Source organism: Hemitrygon akajei, chromosome 1, assembly GCF_048418815.1.
Source record: "Hemitrygon akajei chromosome 1, sHemAka1.3, whole genome shotgun sequence".
NCBI classification, from domain to species: domain Eukaryota; kingdom Metazoa; phylum Chordata; class Chondrichthyes; order Myliobatiformes; family Dasyatidae; genus Hemitrygon; species Hemitrygon akajei.
Genome location: NC_133124.1, coordinates 218,702,184 through 218,721,884, shown reverse-complemented (window position 1 = coordinate 218,721,884; position 19,701 = coordinate 218,702,184). Strand labels below are relative to the sequence as shown.

General features: G+C 40.8%; 1 protein-coding gene across 2 annotated transcripts in view; it reads right to left on the bottom strand.

The window, feature by feature from the left end:
- The window catches only part of polr3d (polymerase (RNA) III (DNA directed) polypeptide D), a 39,802-nt gene that overhangs the window by 5,983 nt on the left and 14,118 nt on the right, over positions 1-19,701 (bottom strand). For both annotated transcript variants that reach the window (XM_073061531.1, XM_073061540.1), the window contains exons 3-7: positions 18,263-18,306; positions 13,255-13,409; positions 9,445-9,569; positions 7,837-8,002; positions 655-920 (exon numbers count right to left, since the gene is read on the bottom strand). In XM_073061531.1, the coding sequence (XP_072917632.1) occupies positions 655-920; positions 7,837-8,002; positions 9,445-9,569; positions 13,255-13,409; positions 18,263-18,306 (756 nt within the window). The remainder of the gene's footprint in view (positions 1-654; positions 921-7,836; positions 8,003-9,444; positions 9,570-13,254; positions 13,410-18,262; positions 18,307-19,701) is intronic.

Genomic DNA, 19,701 nt, shown 5'->3' with positions numbered 1-19,701 from the left:
GCCTTCACAAATCAATATACTGAGTACAGGGGCTGATATTGAAGATGGTGGTGATGCCTAATTTGGAGTAGTGTGTGCAGTTCTGGTCACCTACCCACAGGAAAGATTGAAAGAGTACAGAGAATTTTTTTACAAGGATTCTGCCAGGACTTGAGGAGCTGTGTTATAGGGTAACGTTAAATAGGTTAGGACTTTATTCCCTGGAGCATAGGAGAATGATGGCAGATTTGATAGAGGAATATATGAGGGGTATATATAGGGTAAATGCATCAGGCTTTTTCTGCAGAAGTTGGGTGAGTCTAGAACTAGAGATCATGGGTGAAAGGTGAAATATTTAATGGAACCGGAGGGGAAGCTTCTTCAATCAGAGGGTGGTGAGTGTGTGTAATGAGCTGCCAGAGGAAGTAGTGGACGTGGGTTCATTTCAGCATTTAAAAGAAATTTGAATAGGTACATGGACAGGAGGGGCAAGGAGGTTTACGATCCAAGTGCAGTTCGATGGAAGTAGGCAGATTAATAGTTCGGCACAGATTAGATGGGCCAAGGGGCCCGTTTCTGTGCTGTATGACTAATTATCCAAGTTTGGGAAAACTTGCCCAGTGAAGATAACCTGAAAGACCCCTACAGTGAAACCAGGAATTGTCCACCACAGACCTGATTCTTTTCCTGTTTCAGTAACACGGTCTGCCCGTCATCGCTTTGAACCTCCACTTTGACTGGCTTTTCTTCATGGGTGGGAGCCTGGCCGGGTAATGTGTCAGGGAGCTGAAGGAACAGCAGCTCGTCGTCATTGCACAAACTGAGCTCCCGGAGTAGCTCAGCAACAGAAACACTCTTTGGCACAGACGGAGCCTTCCTCGCCAAGCTCGGTTTCTCTGCAACGTCCTTTGCAGCATCTTCAGCACCAGGCTCGTGCTTTACTGAGGGGGCAGTAAAGAACACGTGCTTAATGCAGTTAACATATCCTTCCTTCAGACCATCATTAAATAGAGGCACAGTAACACAGTTCGTATCATTCCAGGGGCATAATATTTAGCTGCCTGGAGGAAAATATAGGGGGACAGGGAGATGTCAGGAGTAGGTTTTATACAAAGAGTGCTGTTAGGGATGGTGGTAGAGGCAGGCAAATGAGGGACCTTTAACAGACTCTTAGATAGGCACATGGATGGTTAAAAAAAGATATCCAGAATAGAAGGAAGACTCTTTAAAACAGAGATGAGAGGAATTTCTTTAGCCAGACAGTGTTGAATCTGTGGAATTCATTGCCACAGGCGGCTGTGGAGGCCAAGTTGGAGGTTGATAGATTTTTGATTAGTCAGGGTGTCAAAGATTATGAAGAGAAGGCAGGATAATGGGGTTGAGAGGGATAATAAGTCAGCCTTCTTGGAATGATGGAATCAATGGGCCAAATGCTCCTATGGCCTTATGCTCTAAGCTGGAAGGCTATGTAGGAGGGAAGGGATAGACTGATCTTAAGAATAGGTTCCATGGGGGGACGTCACGTGATGACGTAGGATCGAGACGCTGGAACCCAGCTCTCCTGTAAAAAATCAATAAATTAATGTTTAAGTGAAGAAAAGTTAGTCAATACTTTCTAAAAGTTACTTATAAACTACTCTGGATTGTTTCAAGTTATGCCTCACAAACAGAAGATGAAGAAAACTACTACCGTGAAGACAACGCAAGTTGGAACAGAATCAAGGCCCACTTCTGCCAAAGAAGCGCGGGCTCAGGTACATTTTACCACTGGCGATACAGAACAGGAAACTGCAGCAACATCGACCAACGAGAACTGCGCAAACGTGAAGGAAGGAGCATGTGCAAACGAGAGCAACCAGAACTACAAATCCCAGTTACGATTGAAACCGAAAGTGAAAGTGAATCTGAGGTAGATTCAGATTCTCTGGAAAAATCAGACGAAGATGAAGGTAAAAGTTTTTCTGGAAATATAGAAAAGACTTTGATGCAAATAATGTGTAAATTAGAAAAATTTCATCAAAAAAAGCAAAATTTCAGAAATACTAATTGAGAATAGTATTTTTTTCTTCTTATATATATACTTTATGTTGCGGGGGGGCTGGGGAGCTTTGGATCGATTACTATGGGATTCACGTGTGTAAGCATGGCGATTGCCATGACCCGTACAACAGAGGGGGGTAACATTGTGTTCTTTTTTTTCACAACATTAGTAGGGGGGTATTTTGTTTTTTTCTTTATACTCTATTTTTCTTCTATCTTTCTGCCTGGATGATCGGTGGGGACACACATAGCAACATGGAGAATTTTAAAAAGATTTCCCAAGATACCACGAAAGTTGAAAGATTAGGTATTATTATAGATTGGAGTAACATAATTAAAAATAATGACTAATTTACTGAATTTTTAAAGTTTTAATGGACCGGTGAAAAGAAAAAGAATTTTAACATACATTAAAAAAATGAAAACAAATATAGCTTTTTTACAAGAAACACATTTAACAGACATAGAACATCAGAAATTTAAAAGAGACTGGATTGGAAATGTTATTGCAGCTTCATTTAATTCAAAGGTGAGAGGAGTTACAATTTTGGTTAATAAAAACTTACCAATTAAAATACAAAACGTATTAATTGATTCGGCGGGGAGATATGCAATTATACATTGTCAAATTTTTTCGGAACTATGGACTCTTATGAATATTTATGCACCAAATGAAAATGATGTAAAATTTATACAAGAGGTCTTTTTGAATTTGGCTAACGCACATGACAAAATATTAACAGGTGGAGATTTTAACTTTTGTCTAGATCCAGTTTTAGATAGATCAACAAAGGTTGTCACAAAATCAAAAGTAGCAAAATTAACTCTATCATTGATGAAAGACTTAAATTTGATTGATATATGGAGAAGAATTAATCCAAAAGAAAGAGATTATTCATTTTATTCAAATAGACATAAAACATATTCAAGGATAGATTTTTTCCTATTATCAATGAATATTCAAGATAGAGTGAAAAATATGGAATATAAAGCGAGAATACTGTCAGATCATTCTCCTTTGATAATGACAATGATAATGATAGATAAAGAGGAATCAATTTATAGATGGAGATTTAATTCAATATTACTAAAACGTCAAGATTTTTGTGATTTTATGAAAAAGCAGATTCAGTTCTTTTTAGATACAAATTCACATTCAGTTGATAAATTTATATTGCGGGAAGCAATGAAGACATATTTGAGAGGTCAGATAATAAGTTATACTTCTAAAATTAAGAAGGAATATATGATAGAAATAGATCAATTGGAAAAAGAGATTACAAAATTAGAAAAAGAATCTCGAAATATGACAGAAGAAAAACGACAACTTATTAATAAGAAGTTACAATATAATACACTTCAGACATATCGAACAGAAAAAGCAATTATGAGAACTAAACAGAGATATTATGAACTAGGTGAAAGATCACATAAGGTCCTTGCATGGCAGTTAAAAACAGACCAGACTTCTAAAACAATAAATGCAATTTGAACAAGAGTAAATAAAATTACTTATAAACCTTTAGAAATTAATGAAATTTTAAAGAATTTTTATTCTGAGTTGTATAAATCAGAATCACAAAATGATACTGTCAAGATAGAAAGGTTTTTATCACAAATAACTCCTCCAAAATTAAATACGGAAGAACAGAAGGGATTAGATATGCCTTTTACATTGAAAGAGGTTGAAGAAGCTTTAGGATCATTTCAAAGTAATAAATCTCCAGGAGAAGATGGTTTTCCGCCTGAATTTTATAAAAAGTTTAAAGATTTATTAATTCCTCCTTTTATGGAGTTAATACATCAAGCGGAAAGAACGCATAAACTTCCAGAATCTTTTTCGACAGCTATTTTAATAGTATTGCCAAAAAAAGATAGAGATCTTTTAAAGCCATCATCATATAGACCGATTTCTTTATTAAACACTGATTATAAAATTATAGCAAAAATCTTATCTAACAGATTATCTAAATACTTACCAAAATTAATACATATGGATCAAACAGGATTTATTAAAAATAGACAATCGGCAGATAATGTAACTCGGTTATTTAGTATAATTCATTTAGCGCAGAAGAGGGACGAAATGAGTGTGGCAGTTGCTTTAGATGCAGAAAAAGCATTTAATAGATTGGAATGGGATTTTTTATTTAAGGTATTGGAAAAATATGGATTAGGAGTATCTTTTATAAAATGGATTAAAACCTTAAATACTAATCCCAAAGCTAAAGTAGTGACAAATGGTCAAATTTCAACACCATTTCAGTTAACAAGGTCAACTAGGCAAGGCTGTCCATTATCACCTGCTTTATTTGTGTTGGCGATAGAACCATTCGCTGAATTAATTAGAATGGACCCAGATATTAAGGGTTTCAGAGTTAATCAGGAAGAATACAAGATTAACTTATTTGCTGATGATGTTCTGCTTTATTTAACAAACCCACTGCACTCGTTGCGTAAATTATCCTATAGATTAGAAGAATATGGAAAAATATCAGGTTATAAAATAAATTGGGATAAAAGTGAAATTTTACCTCTTACTAAAGGAGATTATAGTCAATGTCGATTAATAACTCAATTTAGATGGCCAGCAAATGGTATAAAATATTTAGGTATAAGAGTTGATAATGATATAAAGAACTTATATAAATTAAATTACTTACCATTATTGAAAAAAATTCAAGAAGATCTTGATAAATGGATGATATTACCAATAACATTAGTAGGTAGAGTAAATACCATAAAAATGAATATATTCCCTAGATTACAATACTTATTTCAATCACTACCAATACAACTACCCCAGAAGTTTTTTCAAGAGTTGAATAAATATGTGAGGAAGTTTCTTTGGAAAGGTAAAATGTCAAGAATATCATTGGAAAAATTGACATGGAAATTTGATCTAGGAGGGTTACAACTTCCAAATTTTAAGAATTATTATAAAGCAAATCAACTTAGATTTATTGCATCTTTTTTTGAGAAAGATAGACCGGCATGGATTAGAATAGAACTAGATAAAATAGGAGAAAATACACCAGAAGATTTTATATATAAATGGGAATCTAAATGGATACGGGAAAAGAAAGAATCTCCTATATTAAAACATTTGATTGACTTATGGAATAAGATAAATGTTGATGATGAGACAAAGAAATCTTTATTAGCAAAGAGATCTTTAATTCAAAATAGACATTCCTTTTACAATGGATAATCAACTTTTATATAATTGGTTTCAAAAAGGGATTAGATATATAGGAGATTGTTTTGAAGGAGGTATATTAATGTCATTTGATCAATTAAAGAATAAATATAAAGTATCAAACAACACTCTTTTTTGTTACTTCCAATTAAGGGCTTATTTAAGAGAAAAATTAGGTCAAACAATGTTATTGCCGAAATCTAATGAAATAGAAACTTTAATTCAAAAAGGAAAAACTAAAAAATTTATTTCTTATATGTGTAGCTTGATTCAAAAACAGGCAATTAAACAAGGAGTCCAGAAGTCAAGACAAAAATGGGAAAGTGACTTGAATATTAAAATTGAAGAAACAAATTGGTCAAGACTATGTCTTGATAGTATGACAAATACAATAAATGTCCGGTTAAGATTAGTGCAATATAATTTTTTACATTAATTATATATTACACCACAAAAAATAAATAAATAAAATCCAAATTTATCCGATCAGTGTTTCCGATGTAACCAAGAAATCGGTACTTTTTTACATTCTACTTGGTCTTGTTCTAAAATTCAACCTTTTTGGACAAATTTAAGAGTTTTATTGGAACAAATTATTGGAACACAACTTCCACATAATCCAATATTATTTTTATTAGGCGATATTGAAGGGATAAAATCGAAACCCAAATTGAATAAATATCAGAAAGAATTTATAAAAATTGCACTGGCAGTAGCCAAAAAGGCTATTGCAGTTACTTGGAAATCAGATGCATACTTAAGTATAGATCGTTGGAAGAATGAAACTTCCAGCTGTATTCCACTTGAAAAAATTACTTATAATTTAAGAGATAAATATGAAACATTTTTGAAAATTTGGCGCCCTTATTTACAAAAGACAGGATTAAATATATAGGTGCTCCAAAGATAAAATAATTGGTTATTTGGGGAAAGAAATAAATATATATACTAAAGTTATTACGAACTCCATGGAGCATGTGGGGATCTTCCGATATCCAGGCACTCTTTCTTTCTTTTTTTTCTATAGGGATGTTAGGGGGAGGGGCTAAGGGGAGGGGGGAAGGGTATATTTTTTAAATATTTTTTTCTTTCTGTAATTATTTGAAAACTCAATAAAAAAAGTTTTTTAAAAAAAATAGGTTCCATTAAATCATAAATCATTGCCAACAACACCAAGTGTAATGGACATTGAGAAAGGCTATCATGGCTTGCACAGAGAGCCGCATCAGCTGGAAAAAAGGCAGGTGGAATTTAACGGAAACAACTGCGAGGTGTTGCACTTCAGTTGGACCAACTAGGGTAGGTCTTACAGTGAGTGGTAGGGCACTGAGGAGTGTGGTAGGACAAAAGGATTGAGAATACAGGTCCGTAATTCATTGAAAGTGATGTCACAGGTAGATAGGGTCGTAAAGAAAGCTTTTGGCACATTGGCCTTCATAAATCAAAATATTCGGTACAGGAGATGGGATGCTATGTTGAAGTTGTAGAAAGTTTTGGTCGCCTACCTACAGGACAGATGTAAATAAGACTGAAAGAGTGAAAGAGTACAAAGAAAATTTACAAGGATGTTGCTGGGTCTGGAGGACCTGAGTTATAAGGGAAGATTGAATAGGTTAGGACTTTATTCCTTGGAACGTACAAGATTGAGGGAGATCTTTATGAACAGTATAGATAGGGTAAATGCACGCAGGCTTTTTCCACAGAGGCTGGGTGGGACTTCAGCTAGAAGTCATGGATTGAGGATGAAAGGTGAAAAGTTTAAGGGGAACCTTCTTCACTCAGAGGGTTGTGAGAGCATGGAATGAGCCCCCCCAGAGCAATGGGTGTATGAGTGCGATTGCAGCTTTTAGGAGAAGTCTGGAGAAGCACATGGATGGGATTGGTATGCAGGACTATGGTCCCAGTGCAGGTCAATGGGACTAGGCAGTTTAAATGGTTTGGTACAGACTAGATGGGCTGAATGGCCTGTTTCTGTGCTGCACTTTTCTATGACTCTATAGCAGGGCAGCACAAAGCTATTGCAGTACCAGCAACCTGGATTCAGTTCCTGACGTTCTCCACCCACATTCCAAAGTCGTGTGGGTTAGTAGGTTATTTGATCACGTGTATAATCGGGCAGCGTGGGCTTATTTTACCATGCTGTATCTCTAAACAAAGTTGTCTAGTCTCTGCTTGGTTTCACCTGTATAGAACAAGCACATCACAATACAGCCTACCAGGCTGGAAGAGCTGCAGGTGAATCTCTGCCTCACCTGGAAGGGCCGTTTAGATCCGTAGAAGGCAGTGGGGGAACGAAGTGAAGGGGCAGGGGTTATACCTCCTACGGCCGCAGGGGAAAGTGCCTTGATGTAGGGAGAGTGGTCAACTGTGTGCACAAAATCAAACTGATTACGTTTTACTGATGGTACCTAACAACCTATTGGTCAGTTCAGTCTGAGGGATGGTCCCTTGTGCACAGAAACACTTGAGCTGTTTCTCATCCCGGTCCCATTGACCAACACTTCAGGTGTTTCCTAACTCTCACAGTTTCATTAATTCCTGGCCCAGGAAAAAAGTTATGGTCGGACGCACGCACGCATGCACACACATACACACGCGCACGCATGCACGCGCCCTACCTTTCACGGAAGGGATATCTATCTCCATCTTGTCCTCTTTGGTGGTCAGCTGGGGCTTCACCTCCTCTTCCTCCATCTCCTCCTTGAACAGCCACCCTGACTGGGCCAGCGGAAGCTGCACTGGCATGTTGCGGGCATCGTTTTTCAGACCAGGGTCATCGATAAACTATACGCAACCAAGTACAAAATAAAGTATTTGGTACAATGGATACAGTTTGACAAAAAAAAAAGCAGCGAACAGTTCAATTATAAAATGGATTCACAATTACAACTCAGAATAAAACCCTTCTCAATTTCTTGTCTGGACTCATCTTCTTTCTGGCCTCATCTCAATTTCATAATTTATACAATTGTGACCAGTTTGATCTGAACTTCTGTAAATTACTGTTGCAAATTCATCACAGTCACAGAGCTCACAACACTTGCCGGCTGCCCCCAGCACATCCCTGAGTTGCGTTGGTTGTTGACACAAATTACGCTTTTCACTGTAGGTTTCCTTGTGTGTCTGAATCTTGTCCCCATCCACAGCAATGGAACACCAGACAGTCCTCTGTGAAAGGCAGGGATCCTTCCTGTAGTGTGTTCCCAAGGACACAACTTACTGGGTGTTATAGGATAGAAACAGGCCTGTTGTCCCAGATCATCCATGCCGACTGTGTTGCCCAGCAAGCTAGCCCCATCTGCCTACGTTTGGCTGATAATCCTCTAAACCTCTCCAATTTGCTCATTTATTTAGAATACAGAGCTGAGTAGGCCCTTCCTACCCAATGAGCCGTGCCTCCTAGCAACCCCGATTTAACCCTAACCTAATCACAGGACAATTTACAATGATCAATTAACCTACACCTTTGGACTGTTGAAGGAAACTGGAGCACCCAAAGAAAGCCCATGCAGTCGCGGGAGGAAGTACAAACTCCTGAGAGGATGCCAGGATTGAATTCCGAACTTTGACTGTAATGGCATTGTGCGAACCTCTACTCCATAGTGGCTTCCACATAATTATCTGGATGGCTTTTAAATGTTGCTAATGTGCCTGCCTCAACTATTATTTCTAGCAGCTCATTCATTCCATATATGGACAATCCTTTTGCATGAAAAGGTGGTCCCTTATGTTCCTTTGTTGACTCTTTCGGTGTCATCCAGATCAGACCTCAATTGTGAGTGTCAGCAGGTATTCAGTCAAAGGGGCATCAGATAATCCCTCATTATTCAACCTAGTCTGACAGGTTGGAGGTCACCAGATCACTGTCTTAATCTGCTCTCCTTCCAGTCCTGGGGCATCCAGACTCTGCGATTTCCCAAGGAGAGCAAAGATGGAGAAGCAACACTGGAGTTTACTACCAACAAGGAATTTGGTTAACTTCTCTTTAAAACCTTCCCAATCTTACTGCCTACTATTACATATGCGCAAAGCAAAAATGACAACGATTTAATATGACTAAACATTTCTGCTGAGTCACGTTAGTAACTGTACACACTGGGCAACTTAGTGTGGGATCGAGTCAAGCCCGCGCAAAACAAGAATGACCCGGTACACAGGAGGCCCAATCAATTCATTGCACGATCGGCTGCCTGCGCACTTGCCAATTCCCGCAACAGTTCACTTACATCATCCCGATCCAGCATGCGGAGAATTTGTTTAGTTTCCTCCTCTGATTCCCGCTTTTCCTTCTTAATGTTAATAATGGGGGACGTGCCAAACTCTTTCATGTCCATGGAGGAATCCCAACCAGCTGTCAAGCACAGGAAACAAAGAGCATAAAGTTTGAAAGTTTAAAGTAAATTCATTATCAATGTATATACACGTCACCATCTGCAAACCAGAGATACATTTTCTTGTAGGCATACTCAATAATCATAACATAATCAATGAAAGACCACCCAACTTGGGTGTTCAGGTAGAGTGCAGAAGACAACAAACAGTGCAACTACAAAAGAAAAATAATAATAGTAAATAAATATCGAGAACATGAGATGAAGAGTCCTTTAAAGTGCGTCCATTGGTTGTGGTGATGGGACAAGTGAAGTTGTGTCCTCTGGACCAAGAGGTCGATTGTTGTGGGCTAATTAACTGTTCCTGAACCTAGTGGTGAGAGTCCTGAGTCTCCTGTATCTCCTTCCTGAAGATATTAGAAGAACTGGATCATTGATAACCAGGAGCAAGTGAGTAAGGTTAAATATCCTACAAAAATGCTAGTATCTCTAATGTGCAAACAGTAAGTTTGAGGATATAACTGATCAGTTTTGATGCTGGTGTACTCCCTCTAGACCACGTATTACTTGCTTTTTAACTGATTGCTGTATTCACACTGATTTCTCCAAAGAAATCCTGGCACCTATCAGCACTAACACTTAACAATCTCTCAACACCGTACAAGTATTCCGCCCAACCTTTATTTTTATTCCCAATTGTTATGGTTGAGGCAGGATACTTCCAAAGCTCCAAAGATTGAGTCTTTCAGTGTTGGGGTGATGCTTACAGGGCCAACCTGAAGTCCACTGAACCCTCGGTTCATGGCATTGGCCCATGGCATAAAAAAAAGTTGGGAATCCCTGCTTTAGAAGAATCTTTGCCAAAGATCAATGTTAAGTCTGTTTCTGCCTTCAAACCAGAAGTAAAAGATTCAAAGTACATTTAGTATTAAAGTATGCAAACAGAAGTCAACTCCTTGTCCTCCTACAGGAAACAATGAAACACCACGTAACCCATTCAGGAAAACATCAAACACCCAACTTCCAAAAAAAAACAAATTGCACAAACAGCAAAAAATGAGCAAACAACACATAGAATATCAAACACCAAACCAGGAGTATTCAGTTCAGTTCAACACTGCACTGCAAGCCAGTGCTGGCCACAGAGCCGTTTTTCACTGAATGGCCCTGGTCAAAACACTCAAAAAGAAGCAAAATAAAAATGAGTAAGCAGAATCCAGGACGATCCCACAGCCTTGCCGCTCAGTCCTGGCAACGTGGATCCCACGACTCCTGCACTTTCCTCCAACAGCAACTAGTGAGAGGGAGAGGAAGATCAGTCAAACGCAGGCAGACGGCGCCGAACGGAAGACCATCCTCCGCTCGCTTCCTCGCCATCTACAACCTTTCCTGAGGCTTCAATTGGAGAGAAACAATGGAACTGATCATGGGCTCATGCCCCGTCTCCAGGCTATCAATCTGACCCATTTCATTTAGTGGGCAAACTGGACCTCCTGACCCATTCAACACTGAGAGCAGGGTTTTCTGTAAACTCTGAGCCAAGGCAGCATTTCCAGGATGAAAGCAAAGGAAAGGTATGGCCACGGCACAGGACACCCGAGAGCTGTGCACGGAGGTATCGTAAAACAATCTTGACCCAGTAAAAGAATTCAAAAGTATGATTAAAATCCACCCTGTGAATCTAGCCAGCAGTTGTATCATTAAATACAGGTAATGTTCAGTACCCAACCCTCAAAGTTGTTCACTGGTATGAAAAGGATCATGCAGTACCTCATAAACATAAGAGATTCTGCAGATGCTGGAAATCCAAAGCAACACACACAAGATGCTGGAGGAAGTTCAAAGTAAATTTATCAAAGTACATATATGTCACCATATACAACTCTGAGATTCATTTTCTTGTGGGCATTCTCAATAAATCTACAGAATAATAACCATCAAACACGAGGAAATCTGCAGCTGCTGGAAATTCAAGCAACAGACACAAAATGCTGGTGGAACGCAGCAGGTCAGGCAGCATCTATAGGGAGAAGCACTGTCGACGTTTTGGGCCGAGATCCTTTGTTAATAATGATAACAGAATCAATGAAAGACTGCCCAACTAGGGGGTAAATCAGAGTGCAGAAGACAACAAACTTGCAAATACTAAAGAAATAAATAATAATAAATAAATAGTATCTGTAGAGGGAACTAAACAGTCAATGTTTCGGGCTGAGACCTTTCATCAGGACTGGAAAAGAAAGGGGCAGAAGCCAGAATAAGGTGGTGGGGGAAGGGAAGGAGAATAAGTTGCCAAATGATAGGTGAGACCATGTGAGGGGGAAGGTGTGTGTGAGTGTAGAAATGAGAAGCTGGGAGGTAATGGTGGAACAGATAAACAGCTGAAGGAATTTGATAGGAGAGGAGAGTGGACCATTGGAGAAAGGGAAGGAAGAGGGGCACCAGGGGGAGGTGGTGGGAAGGTGAGAAGAGAAATGGTATATAGCATCTGCAAGGGATGCTTAACTTGATACTATTTTAGTAGATTCACATACAGAGATATTAGATATTACATCTAACAGAGCTCCACTGGGTTAATCACTGGTCTCTCTACTACATTACAATTTACTGTCTGGTATAATGCAAAAAAAAACAAAGGAGTAATGGTACTCTTTCGATTTAGACTTCAGGAGGGAGGAAATAAAGAGAAACTCCTCCCATTGCCTGAAAGGTCGATAACCAGAAAGGCCGTAGATTTAAGGTAAATGGCAACGCAATCAGAAATGGCATATGCAAACTTTAATAAGTGGTTATGATTGGGAAGACCCAGTCCAACAGGGCGACGGAAGAAAAATTAAGAATACTTTTCCATCTGGAACTGGACCGATACCTAAAGGAAACAGGAAAAAGAGAAGGGACACGCTCAAAATGCTGGAGGAACTCAGCAGGTCAGGCATAAACAGTCGACGTTTCGGGTCAAGAACTGGAAAGGAAGGGAGTAGATGCCAGAGTAAAAAGGTGAGGGGAGGGGAAGGAGGATAGCTAGAGGTGATAGATGGATCCAGATGGGTGGGAAAAGGGAGGAGATCCAGGGGGATGTGTTAGGCAGGTGAGAAGAGGTGAAAGGTCAGAGTGGGGAATTGAGGGAGGGGGTGCATGATTTTTTTTTAAACAGGAAGGAGAAATCGATATTCATACATCAGGTTGGAGGCTATCCAGATGGAATATGAGGCATTGCTATTCTACCCTGAGGGTGGCCTCATCTTGGCTCAAAAGGAGGCCATGGACTGACATGTCAGAATGGGAATGGGAGTGGGAATTAAAACGTTTGGCCACTGGGAAGTTCCACTTTTGGCAGATGGAACTGAGGTTCTCAACAAAGCGGTCTCCCAATTTACAACGGGTCTCACCAATGCAGGGGATGCCGCATGAGGGGCACCGAATACAACATACAACCCCAACAGATTCTCAGGTGAAAAGAGAAGGGAAGTAGGATTAACTAGCCCCACTAACTAGTCTGGATTTGAGATGGCCAAGTAAGTAGGAGGACCTGAAGATCAATTAAGTCTGCCATTTGAGAAAGCTACCAGAGGTGAGGGGTGTTGCTCTAACCTAAGATTTGACATAGGGCATCCTAACTCCTCTGCGCTGTTGGATTCCACAATGTAAATAGAAGAGTTATAGATCGCAGGACTCGAGAGTCCACTAACAATTCTCAGCTCTCACCTCTTTTCTTCATCATTTCAGCAGGACCCTGCTCGAAGATGGAATGGGACTGAATGGTCTCAGGTCTGCCCCTCCCTCGGCCTCGACCATCTCTTTGCCGATCCCTCTCTCGTTCCTTTTTCTCTTTCCTCTGTGATGCATCGTCTTCCTTAGGCCTGCAGTGAGAGAAAAAAATATTACACTTCAGATTCAGATTTATCACGTGTATCAAAACATACAGTGAAACTTATCGCTTAATTTAACAACCAGCACACTCGAGGTCATGCTGGGGGCAGCCCACAAGTGTTGGCACACTCCAACACCAACACTGCATGTCCACAATGTTCAGCAGAACAACACACCAAAAACAGCAGAATTATCCCACTTCCCATTGACAGGCCTCCAATCCTAGGACAGGCCGCTTCTGGGCTTCCAGTCCTTAGCCTTGGATTCTCAAACTACAGACATTGTGACTCCAACTTTAGACTTCAGCCCAGGACAGATTAAATTACACACCTGACGACTTCAGTCCATTGCACAAGTAATATTGAGTAAAAGGCTACAAGATTCAAAGTTCTTGCAGTGCGACTCGTTTTAGCTGAAGGAATACTTGAGGCTTTATAAAGCCCTGGTGAGGTCTCATTTGGAGTATTGAGAGCAGTTTTGGACCCCTTAACTAAGAAATAATGTGCTGACATTGGAGAGAGTTTAAAGGAGGTTCATGAAAATACTTCCGGGATTGAAAGACTTACCATATAAGGAGTGTTTGATGACTCTGGGCCTGTACTCACTAGAATTCAAGAAAATATGGGTGGGGGGAGAGATCTAATTGAAATCAATCGAATGGTGAAAGGCTTCGACAGAGTGATGTGGAAAAAATGTTCCCTGTGGTTGGGGACTTCAAGACCAGAGGACACTGCCTCAGAGCAGAGGGACGACTATTTAGCACGGAGACGAGCAGGAGTTTCTTTAGCTAGAGAATGGTGAATCTGTGGAATTTGTTGCCCTAGGTGGCTGCAGAGGTCAAGTCATTGGGTATCTTTAAGGCAGATAGATTTGTGATTCATCAGGGTGTGAAGGGATATGGGGAGAAGGCAGAAGATTGGGGCTGAGAGGGAAATGGATCAGCCATGATGAAATGAGGAGCAGACTCAATGGGCCAAATGGCCTAATTCTGCTCCTATATCTCATGGTCTAATTCAAACTCAAAATTTTGCTCAACTATTTTGTAATTGACAATGTTATTGCCAGCTGACATTCCTCTCTGCTTCAGCAATTAAAAAAGAGACCTCACCCAAGGTAACAATGTGCTGCAAGTATGACCTTACATGGTGCTATTAAGTTCTCCACCACCTGGTAACTGAATCAAAATTATACCTTTATCCATAAAGAAACAATTTTTCCTTCTTTAATATCTCGTCATCATGTGGACACGATGCCCATCATGAACATTTGTGTACAGAGACACACAAAGGAACATTAAGCCACTCAAGGCAAAAAGGTGGCAGATAGAACTAAATTTGTGGCGAGGTACTCATTTTACCCAAAGAAACACAGAACTTCTTGTAAAAGCTGAAAGATAAGTAAGCAAAAATTCTCAAAACCTGAGCTTACAGGCATAATATAATCAGAAAAGTTATCTGTAGGGAAGGGAGAGGCGGTACAGGGGGAGAATTGTTGGGAAACTGGTTTTCTCAGGGGTTTACTGTGTGCCATGGCTTACTGACTGGTTGGTACACATTATTTTGTCCCTTTAACTACTTTTATTAACCTGTTTGCTTTTCTGTATTTTCCTTATACAACTCCAACAAAGTAATAGACAATAGACAATAGGTGCAGAAGTAGACCATTCGGCCCTTCGAGCCTGCACCGCCATTTTGAGATCATGGCTGATCAACTACTATCAATACCCGGTCCCTGCCTTGTCCCCATATCCCTTGATTCCCCTATCCATAAGATACCTATCTAGCTCCTTCTTGAAAGCATCCAGAGAATTGGCCTCCACTACCTTCCGAGGCAGTGCATTCCAGACCCCCACAACTCTCTGGGTGAAGAAGTTTTTCCTTAACTCTGTCCTAAATGACCAACCCCTTATTCTCAAACCATGCCCTCTGGTACTGGACTCTCCCAGCATCTGGAACATAATTCCTGCCTCTATCTTGTCCAATCCCTTAATAATCTTATATGTTTCAATCAGATCCCCTCTCAATCTCCTTAATTCCAGCGTGTACAAGCCCAGTCTCCCTAACCTCTCTGCGTAAGACAGTCCAGACATCCCAGGAATTAACCTCGTGAATCTATGCTGCACTTCCTCTACAGCCAGGATGACCTTCCTTAACCCTGGAGACCAAAACTGTACACAATACTCCAGGTGTGGTCTCACCAGGGCTCTGTACAAATGCAAGAGGATTTCCTTGCTGCTGTACTCAATTCCCTTTGTAATAAAGGCCAACATTCCATTAGCCTTCTTCACTGCCTGCTGCACTTGCTCATTCACCTTCAGTGACTGATGAACAAGGACTCCTAGATCTCTTTGTATTTCTCCCTTACCTAACTCTACACCGTTCAGATAATAATCTACCTTCCTGTTCTTACTCCCAAAGTGGATAACCTCACACTTATTCACATTAAACGTCATCTGCCAAGTATCTGCCCACTCACCCAGCCTATCCAAGTCACCCTGAATTCTCCTAACATCCTCATCACATGTCACACTGCCACCCAGCTTAGTATCATCAGCAAATTTGCTGATGTTATTTTCAATGCCTTCATCCAAATCGTTGACGTAAATTGTAAACAGCTGTGGTTCCAATACCGAGCCCTGTGGCACCCCACTAGTCACCACCTGCCATTCCGAGAAACACCCATTCACCGCTACCCTTTGCTTTCAATCTGCCAACCAGTTTTCTATCCATGTCAATGTCTTCCCACCGATGCCCTGAGCTTTGATTTTACCCACCAATCTCCTATGTGGGACCTTATCAAATGCCTTCTGAAAATCGAGGTACACTACATCCACTGGATCTCCCCCGTCTAACTTCCTGGTTACATCCTCGAAAAACTCCAACAGATTAGTCAAGCATGATTTACCCTTGGTAAATCCATGCTGGCTCGGCCCAATCCTAACACTGCTATCTAGATATGCCACTATTTCATCCTTAATAATGGACTCTAGCATCTTCCCCACCACCGATGTCAGGCTGACGGGTCGATAGTTCTCTGTTTTCTCCCTCCCTCCTTTCTTAAAAAGTGGGATAACATTAGCCATTCTCCAATCCTCAGGAACTGATCCTGAATCTAAGGAAAATTGGAAAATGATTACCAATGCATCCGCAATTTCCAGGGCCACCTCCTTTAATACCCTAGGATGCAGACCATCTGGACCTGGGGATTTGTCAGCCTTCAGTCCCATCAGTCTTCTCATCACCGTTTCCTTCCTAATGTCAATCTGTTTCATTTCCTCTGTTACCCTATGTCCTTGGCCCATCCATACATCTGGGAGATTGCTTGTGTCTTCCTTAGTGAAAACAGATCTAAAGTACTCATTAAATTCTTCTGCCATTTCTCTGTTTCCCATAACAATTTCACCCAATTCATTCTTCAAGGGCCCAACATTGTTCTTAACTATCTTCTTTCTCTTCACATACCTAAAAAAGCTTTTGCTATCCTCCTTTATATTCCTGGCTAGCTTGCGTTCGTACCTCATTTTTTCTTCCCGTATTGTCTTTTTAGTTAAGTTCTGTTGTTCCTTAAAAACTTCCCAATCATCTGTCCTCCCACTCACCTTAGCTCTGTCATACTTCCTTTTTTTTATAAATGCTATGCAATCTCTGACTTCCTTTGTCAACCACTGTGGCCCCTTTCCCCCCTTTGAATTCTTCCTTCTCTGGGGGATGAACTGATTTTGCACCTTGTGCATTATTCCCAAGAATACCTGCCATTGCTGTTCCACTGTCTTTTCTGCTAGGCTATCCGTCCAGTCAACTTTGGCCAGCTCCTCCCTCATGGCTCCATAGTTTCCCCTGTTCAACTGCAACACTGACACCTCCGAGCTGCCCTTATCCTTCTCAAATTGCAGATAAAAACTTATCATATTATGATCACTACCTCCTAATGGCTCCCTTAGTGCAAGATCGCTTATCAAATCCTGTTCATTACATAACACTAAATCCAGAATAGTCTTGTCCCTGGTCGGCTCTCGTACAAGCTGTTCCAAGAATGCATCCCGTAGGCACTCTACAAACTCCCTATCCTGGGGTCCAGCACCAACCTGATTCTCCCAGTTCACCTGCATGTTGAAATCCCCCATAACTACTGCGACATTACCTTTGCCACATGCCAATGTTAACTCCCTATTCAACTTGCACCCAATATCCATGCTACTGTTTGGTGGCCTGTAGACAACGCCCATTTGGGTCCTTTTGCCCTTACTGTTCCTCAGTTCTATCCACACAGACTCCACTTCTCCTGATCCTATGTCCCCCCTTGCAAAGGACTGAATCTCATTCTTCACCAACAGGGCCACCCCACCCCCTCTGCCCACATTTCTGTCCCTATGATAGCACGTATACGCTTGTACATTCATTTCCCAGGTCTGATCTCCCTGCAGCCATGTCTCCGTTATCCCAACAACATCATAGTTACCCATTCGCACCTGAGCTTCAAGCTCATCCGCCTTATTTCTGACACTTCGTGCATTCAGATATAGAATTTTTAGCCCATTTCTCCTCTCTCTGTTTGAATCGCTGCCTATTGTGCTTAACCCAGCTCCCCGAACTCCCATCGGGCTATACGCCCCTAGAATTTTGTTGTCCTAAAATCTTTAACAGGTATACAGAGCCTCCTTTGTGTGCAGATACCCCTTGCTGCTGAATCAGAAAAGAAAAAGGAACAAATTTTAAATATTTTCCTTACACTAACCTTCTCTCAGCACCCAATTGCACATTTTTTCCCCCCAGTGGCTCATCCAGCTAACCTTCTGTAGTTACTACAAAATAAAAACAACCACATATTCTAAATGAATACTTACTCTTCCTTAACTTTCCTGCTGATGATGTTTGGAGTGAATGTTTTCTGTAAGAGAGGAGATTCACAGTTAACATCAGCAAATGGCTATAGAATTAGCCTCAACAGTTATCTCATGCCATTCATTGACTTAATGGAACCTGAAGGCTCACAGACCCACTTCGCAGTTGTACAGCACCGTGCCACAGAGGGAGATTCCCAACAGACGGGGTGGGGGGGGGGGCGGGAAGGGGAGCGCCCTGCAAGGGGGCAGTTACGTGTCCTAATGGGACATTAGGGGAAATAGAAGTCACTGGGAGGCACTCAAAATTTTTGGGGTGGGGGGTGGCGCAAGAGTCACCCTAACTTGAGGCATTGACCTGACCAACTGTTAGTATAGCAGGTATTTCCAAAAAAAGGGATGAGGCACCGAAACATAAGAAGAACAATAGCTCTGCGGGCGGTGAGCACTCGTCATCGCAACATATCTGAAACGCGGCAATCTCATTCTACCTCACTCACCATCATTCGGGATGCATAAATTAGCAACCCAAGGTGCCCAACAGTTCTCCTTCACTCGCAGCACGGAACAGGTTCATGCAATTTATCAGTTAGCAAGTCAAGTGCACCCTCTCAACTTTCTCTACAGATCTTCGGAAAGCAGGTTGCATAACAATACAGCACTGGCTGGAACCAAACGGTGAAATAAAGCCAATCAGTGAACCTACCGACCCTGACTATTCCTCTTGAGGTGTTCAAAGCCACCTCGGCTTCATATGTGCAGTCAAGAACCACTTTTGGGGACTATGAGACCTTACGTGATTGGTCAGTCGTGTTGACTGGAACAGTGTAAAGGTAGCTTGCCGAACAGCAACTCTATCCTGACTAATGTACAGATTCCAATCTCAATCCTTGTCAACGTAATTTTTGCTGTGTGATCACCTTCATCTTCGTCTCGCCACTTCTTTGGATGCCACTACCATTGTTCCATCCACGTGAACTCGCTGTCGTCGTCAACATCCGATAGGCATTCACAGCTTTTGTTGACGTTTTATTTTAATTTAACACTGGTAATGATGGATAAGTACATAAGGTGTGATCTCAGTGAGTCTGAAGGCAGTGAAGCCTTGAATTCTAATCCTGCTAAAAAACAGAAACTACAGAAAGTGTGTCGATACAATGTTACATACCTGCAGTATGTTTTTATTCTCCTCCCATCAGATCAGTGACGGCCCATGTATCTTATTTGTAATACTGTACTAATGAAGCCATGAAACCATCAAGATTGCAAGAACACTTCCGTAAAAGACACTGTGAAAAGGCTATTTGTGGTATTACTCAGTTTTAGAAGATGAAAGAAGAATCTGAAAAGCATAGCACACTGAGTCTTTTGCCAAGAAAGCTACAAAAGACCTTGATAGTGGTCTCATAAGGAGCTTAAGAGGATGACGACGCCTAACGACG